The sequence below is a fragment of the Cardiocondyla obscurior genome, unplaced genomic scaffold, assembly GCF_019399895.1.
Source record: "Cardiocondyla obscurior isolate alpha-2009 unplaced genomic scaffold, Cobs3.1 scaffold33_214576_698314, whole genome shotgun sequence".
NCBI lineage: Eukaryota > Metazoa > Arthropoda > Insecta > Hymenoptera > Formicidae > Cardiocondyla > Cardiocondyla obscurior.
The window spans coordinates 1-7,047 of record NW_027228790.1 but is presented as its reverse complement, the minus strand read 5'-3'; the positions used below and the strand labels follow the sequence as shown (position 1 = coordinate 7,047).

The window sequence follows — 7,047 nt, the reverse complement described above, 5'->3', positions numbered from 1 at the left end:
GGCGACCCGGAATTCAAACGCCCGGCCCGCCGGGGTCGTTAGGGGATGGTCTAAGACCTCCCTCCGGCAAGGTGTGGGGAACGGGGGGTTATGGGGGAGGTTTTGGGGGTTTAGGGGTTTTTGTTTTGTTTATTATGTTTATTTTGTTTTTGTATTTTTGTTTATCTCTTATTCCTTCCTTTTCTTCCTTCCTTCCTTCCTGTTCCTGTGCTCTTCGGAGCTGTGTGGGCGGGCGTGGGGCCGCTCGGACATATTCCGAGGCGGGGCCCACGCGCCGCGAGTTTAAGGAGTCGGCCAGGCCGGGGTCGTCAGGGATGGCACCCAACCGGCCTAGGGGAAGGAAAACCCTACACAAACCATTTTTTCATGAAAACTATGGAAATGGAGTCAGATAAAGAGAAGGACTTACAGTTCCAGAGTGACCGGACACTCAGGAGCCGGCGAGGAGAGGGTACTGTCCCGGCCCTCTCCCCGTCGTTATCATACGACGGGCCGCCCACCGCCTGCTCCGCAGGGGCGGTGGAGGAACATACGCCTGCGAAGATAGAGGAGAAGGAACGCCAGCTACCACGGATCATATCCAATGAGCTGGTCAAGCCCAAGTCGCGCCGTCCTGGACCGAAATGCGCAAAGGCAAAGAAGAAGGCGAATAATTTTGCTTACATTCGCCCGAGTGCAGGCTCGCCGCCTCCTCTGGAGGGTCAGGCTACAAGTTTAGCGGAGTCGGTGTCCAGACCAGGCTCTCCGGTGTCCATCTCAGGTTCAGTATGCGACACTGAGATTTTAGATAGCCTGGAAGAGGAATCGGGAGATAGCGAGGTTTCGATCCGCACGACTGCTTCCGGAAGCGCAAAGAGATATAGGAGACCTTGCACTCCTACATCTAAATATGGTCGCAGAGAGGCAGATCCAATTGACTTGTCCTCTGGTGTGGAGGAAGAAGATTTTTCCTCCATTCGGAAAAGAGGACGTCCTGTGGTCACAGGTGAAGGCATCGAGATACAGGCTATTCGGGCCAAGAAAAAGGTGCTTCAGAAGCTCAACGAGGAAATCCGCACAGCCAAGGAGATCCTCGAAAGCGCTTATGATCCAGCGGACTTTAAGTCCAAGAAGAGAACAGCCATGGCACAGCGACTAGAGGAAGAAATGGCAAATCTTCCTCCAAGAGACATCGTTGCTCAAGTGCTTCAGGCTGCGCAGCAGGCAGATAATGTGGCTGCAAAATCCACAAACCTTAACGGAAGGTTTGTAAGGATCCTGAGAGAGGCGGCGCTTAAAATCCAAGTCGGCACAGATGCGCTAGTGTGTAGGCAGCCCGCCGATAGTATAAATAGCAAGGACTCTTCTGAAAGTCAAGAAGAGATTCAAAGACTTAGAGCAGAAGTCTCAGCGTTAAGAAACGAACTTCAAACGCTGAGACAACAAACAAAAACGGGACAGGAGCCTCCTGTAGTTCAACAAAACATGGAGGTTGAAATGATGGACAACGGAGAGAGTATAACCTCTCTGGTTTGTCCCTCTCCGCTCCCTCAAAGGGAGAAATGGCCACCCGTCATTAGGCCAGCGTTGAGAGGAGAGCGCCTTATACTAGAGGACGGAAAAGAGAGTGTAGAGGTGAAAAAAATTGCCACACCAACTGCGACCTCGACAAAGGACATTGAGTCTAAATGGGAAAGGAAATTTTCCTCCTTTGCCGAGGAAATGAGGAAAGAAATGAGGCGTGTTTTGTCAGCGGTCACACAGCAAGTCGTCTCCAAAGACACTGCCACCGGGGCCCGTAAAAGCGGTCTCGCAGATGCCACAAAAAGAACTGCGGGAGACCGCCCGGTTCCCGGTGATTGTGTCAAAGAAGACAAAGGGAAGAAAAAGAAGAAGAATAAAGTTTCTCCTCTCCCTTCTTCTTTCACACTCCCTGTTAATAGGGGTCCCAGCAAAAAGACTGGACCCTCTGTTTTGAGTACGTCGAAATCGGCGACCGAGTCTTTGGTCATTCAGCGGCCAGAGGAACAAAAATGGTCGCAGGTGATTGGACGTAAAGCGTCCAAAAAGCAGAAGGCCCAGAACTCGTCAGTCACGGTTCCGAATTCCAAAGGAGCCAAGGGTCAAGGCGAGCAAGGTAAAGGGAGAACGGCTGGAACACAAAAATCCTTCTCCTCTCGCAAAGACGGCATTAAAAATGCCAAGGAAAAGAAAAAGTCCCGTAGAAGGACTCCTAGGACTGCGGCAATCGTCCTTAACTGTCCTCCTGACAAGCTGTCTAGTGTCATGGGAACGGTAAGGACGAAAATTAAGCTAACTGATGTCGGCATAAATGACAAAGTTAGAATGAGAAGTACTATCTCTGGGGCCCTCTTGATTGAGGTGTCTGGAGAGAATAAAGAGGTCAATGCTGATGCGTTGGCTTCTAGAATGAGGGAAGTTTTAAAGGACGACCCAGATGTTAGCCTCAGCCGGCCAAATAAAATGGCTGAGATACGGGTCCGCGACCTCGAGCCATCTATTACAAGCATGGAGGTCGCGGAGGTCGTGGCCCAAAAAGGAGGCTGTGAGCTGCGCAATGTTACACCCGGAAGTATTCGCAGGTTTCCGGGTGGCCAAGGGAGTCTATGGCTTAGACTCCCATTGGCAGCAGCGAAAAAAGCGGCAGAGGGGGGGAGCCTCAATGTTGGGTGGACTCGAGTCCGGGTCTCACTTTTGGAGGCTCGCCCCCTGAGGTGCTATAAGTGCCTCGAAAAAGGCCATGTGGCGGAGAAGTGCCCCAGCCCCGCAAATAGAACGGGCAGATGCTACCGATGCGGGGTCTCGGGGCATATAGCAAAAGAATGCTCGGCTCCTCCCAAGTGTCCCGTCTGCACGGACTTGGGTAGAAAAGCCGGGCACGTTCTGGGTGGTGCGCAATGCACCACTCAGATTAAGAAAGGAAAGAGAGAAGTAGCCGGGGGTGCTCAAACAACACCCCCGACTGTAGTAGCCTCTGTCCTTGTCAGGACAGAGGAAATGGAGGTTGAACCGGCGGAGGGAGCGGGGCCTAACTGTTAAGTAATGCCTCTCTCTCTTCTGCAAGCAAATTTATGTCACGCCCGCGGGGCGCAGGATCTTTTTCTTCACACCCTCGCGGAGCGTGACATCCAAGTTGGAGTTGCCGCCGAGCCCTACAGAATCCCCGAGAAGCATCCTTGCTGGACCGGGGACACCTTGGGCTCGGTGGCAATTACATGGAGATGGAGACACGGACAGCCGACTTGTGCACCCCTCGAACGCGGCGAACGTTTCGTCGCCGTCCGCTGGGGTGCAATTGCGGTGATAGGAGTTTACCTGCCACCATCGGGCACCCTAGCGGACTTCGAGGGGTGGCTAGAAGTTATCGGTGAATGTGTGAAGGGTCTTCGTCCCCTGCCGGTTTTGGTTGCCGGGGACTTTAACGCGTGGTCCCGGACATGGGGATCCGCGTGTACCCGGGCCCGTGGTGAGGCCCTCGAAGAGTGGGCGGCGACATTAAACCTCACCCTTGTTAACAGAGGGGGAGTGGCCACGTGTACCCGGCCGCAGGGGGAATCGGTCATAGACTTGACCTGGGCATCCCCCGCGGCCGCTAGAATGATCAAGGGATGGAGAGTGGAGGAGGACCTCGAGCATTTATCAGATCATCGTTATATTACGATGGAGCTTGAGGCCTCTTCTCCACCCATCCGTGGCCGTCGCCGCCCGGAGAAGAGATGGGCGCTCCGGCAGCTAGACCGGCAAAAGTTTGAGGCCTCGATCACCGTCTCTCTTTGGTGCAGAGATAGCGGGATCGGGGTCTCCGAGGTACGGGACGAAGACCCGGTAAGTGAGGCAGAGTGGTTGGTTGGGGCAGTCACAGACGCATGTAACGCGTCTATGCCCCAAGTCAGCCACAATATTCGTCGGGCCGCCTATTGGTGGTCCGAAGAAATAGCCCAGCTGCGGCGCGAGCTTGTGCGCTGCAGAAGGGATGTGACCCGTAGTCGGGACAATATCGGCCGGCGGGAAAGAAAAATGGAGGCCTTTAGACAGGCGAGAGAAGCCTTAAAAAAGGCTATCCGGGCAGCTAAGGCCAAGGCATGGGGCGAGCTCATCCAGGCTCTCGACGAAGATCCTTGGGGGCGCGCATATAAAATAGTCTCTAAGAGACTGAGGCCAAGCGCGCCCCCCATCACAGAAGTTCTAGATAAGGGCTTCGTCGAGGAAGTTGTTGACACTCTCTTTCCCGCTGACATCCGCGGGGAAGATGAGGAGTTTCCCGACGTCCATATAGACGAGGAATGGTCCTCAGACTTGGACGTCGGAGAGGATGAGTTCGCCAAGATTATAAAACGGAGTTGCCGGGGCAGTACAGCCCCCGGCCCAGATGGCCTCCGGAAAAAGTTTTGGGCCTTGGCTGTTCCGGAACTCGGAAGTCTCATGCGAGACATGTTCTCCGCCTGTCTCCGGCGGGGTGTCTTCCCTCCTTTCTGGAAGGAAGCTAAGTTAATTCTCCTTCGAAAGGAGGGAAAGGACGAGAAGTCCCCGTCGGCCTACCGGCCGATTTGTCTACTGGACGAGGCGGGAAAAATCTACGAGCGTGTAATTGTAAATCGCCTCGTCCAGCATTTGTCCCGACAGGGCCCCGATCTCAATGGGGCCCAATACGGATTTAGAGAAGGTCTGTCCACGGTGGACGCTATTCTGTGTGTACAGACCTTCACAGAAGAATTACGGCCCAGGGCGGGGAGTGATAGCAATATCGATAGACATATCGAACGCATTTAACTCCCTTCCCTGGGACCGTATTAAAGACTCGCTCCGACACCACCGGGTACCACATTATTTGGTGCGTGTCGTGAGCGAATATTTGAGTGATAGGTGGATCTCGTACACGAATAGTACGGGGTCCACCTGTAAGAGAAAGTTGTGCCGCGGCGTGCCCCAAGGGTCTGTTCTAGGTCCACTCTTGTGGAATTTGGGGTACGACGCGGTACTTACAGCACTTCCCCGGCTGTCGTCTAGTATGTTACGCTGACGACACTCTAATATTAGCCGGGGGGAGGACATTTGAGGAGGCTAGCAGGCGCGGCGAAGTAGCTGTGCAGGCTGTCATTGAAGCCATTGGGCGAGCAGGTTTGAAGGTGTCGGTGGGGAAGACCGAAGTACTCTTCTTTCGTAGAAAGAAGTCCACCCCACCGCCGCAAGGCGCCGTAATAGAGGTGAGTGGGTGTTCCGTCCCGGTCAAGTCTGAGATAAAGTATCTCGGCTTGATCCTGGACGGACACTGGAGTTTCGAGGGTCACGTCAACGAGGTCGCTCGTCGAGTTAGGGAGAAGGCAAGTTCGTTACGAGGACTTCTCCCGAATCTCGGCGGGCCAGGCGGCGGTGCCAGACGATTGTATGTCAACACCGTGCGGGCTATTGCGTTATACGCAGCCCCGGTGTGGGCAGACGCCCTGGCGGCTAGTAGAAAGAGCCGGGTTAAATTAGAGTCGGCTTTCCACCCGGTGGCCGTCGGGGCGGCGCGCGCGTACCGCACGGTGTCGCGAGCCGCCGCCGCGGTGTTAGCGGGAATGATACCCGCGGACCTCTTGGCCCTCGAATACTCGAGGACTTTCCGGCGCCTGCGGGCCATCCGGGAAAATAGGGGGGTTGTTATTCCGGCCGCTCGCAGTCGTGTCAGGCTTGAACATAGGGCAGACACGATTGTGCAGTGGAGCCGAAGGTTACACGAGGAAACCCCCTGGGGATGGCGCACCATAGCAGCTATACAACCGGTGCTCGCCCAGTGGCTTGACATGTGGGTGCTGGGCGGTGGTCCGTCCTTCCGGGTGACGCAGGTCCTCTCGGGGCATGGTTGCTTCGGGAGGTACCTGTGTCAGATCGGAAGAGAAGTTGACGAGAGCTGTCATCATTGTGACGCTCTCGTGGACACCGCCCAGCATACGTTGGAGGTGTGCCCTGCATGGGCTGTAGAGCGGGAGGAGTTGGTCCGGATGATAGGTCCGGACTTAACTCTCCCGCATGTAATGGAGTCCGCAGTGGCGGATTTGGAAGGTTGGAGGGCCCTCTCCTTATTCTGTGACAAAGTCATGGCAGAAAAGGAGAGGGCGGAGAGGGAGAGACAGGGGCAGCCGAGTGGGCCGTCTCTGTCACAACAACCCCCGACCGCCGGTAGCGGCGGGGGTCCACCGGCTCCGCCACCTCCTCCCCCAGCCGGGGGGGAGAGGGAGAGGGCGGCTTCGTAGACGTCGACCGGACGTTGGGGGGCGAAGTAACTCGCCTTCCACGTCTGGAGTTTGTGACTCGCTCTCTCAGGGCGGAGTCAGAAGAAGTTTGCGGCTGGCACTTATACCAGAGAGTGGCGGCGTGTGTCGGGTTGGGGGCCGGGGACGGGCGCAAGCCTCCCCCCCTCTTCCCGTCATGTGCCAAGCCACTTATACGCGTGGGAGTTCGCCTGTGGACTCTCATGCTCCAGCATGACGCTCCCGGGAGGGAGACGTCCTGTTAGCTGCACCACGGAAATAATTCTTTCGTGGCGGCGGCCTTTGACGCCTCTCTCCCGAGGAGCAGGTAAAGGCGGCACGGACAAAATGGCTGGGGGCCATGTCCGTTGCCGCCTACTTTGAAGTACACAATCGAAGGGCAAACATTAATTCCCTTCGATTTAAAAATAACCGGCCCGCAGCAAATAGCGGGCCCTGCCGCCCTTAGATCTATGGGCGGCAGCGCGGGACCCACCCAAGTCATCGGGTGGGTCGGTGCCGAGAAGTTGAGAAGTTATACGTCCGTGTTCCTCAACTTCCCCATCAGTCACGGCACCATATGCGGGCCAAAGTGGGGGTTTAGTCGGTAGTGGGCAGCCTCGCGGCATAAGACCTGAGCCCGACATACCTCTCCCTCCCCAGGGAGAGGGTATGCGTAAAGGCATTCCCCACTATAAAAAAAAAAAAAAAAAAAAGGGTTAGGTTAGGTTAGGTTGAGTTAGGTTAGGTTAGGTTAGGTTAGGTTAGGTTAGGTTAGGTTAGGTTTAGGTTAGGTTAGGTTAGGTTAGGTTAGGTT

At 55.4% G+C, this 7,047-nt stretch overlaps 1 protein-coding gene across 1 annotated transcript; it reads left to right on the top strand.

Moving 5' to 3' along the window:
* Window positions 1-5,558: 5,558 nt before the first annotated feature.
* On the top strand, window positions 5,559-6,233 carry LOC139112665 (uncharacterized). Its single transcript, XM_070673740.1, has one exon. The coding sequence runs from the start codon at window positions 5,559-5,561 to the stop codon at window positions 6,231-6,233; it is 675 nt and encodes a 224-aa protein (XP_070529841.1).
* The last annotated feature ends 814 nt before the right edge of the window (window positions 6,234-7,047 follow it).

Bases quoted from the DNA above. Each gene is read 5' to 3' on its own strand.
- LOC139112665 (XM_070673740.1), top strand. From the start codon at position 5,559: ATGATACCCGCGGACCTCTTGGCCCTCGAATACTCGAGGACTTTCCGG.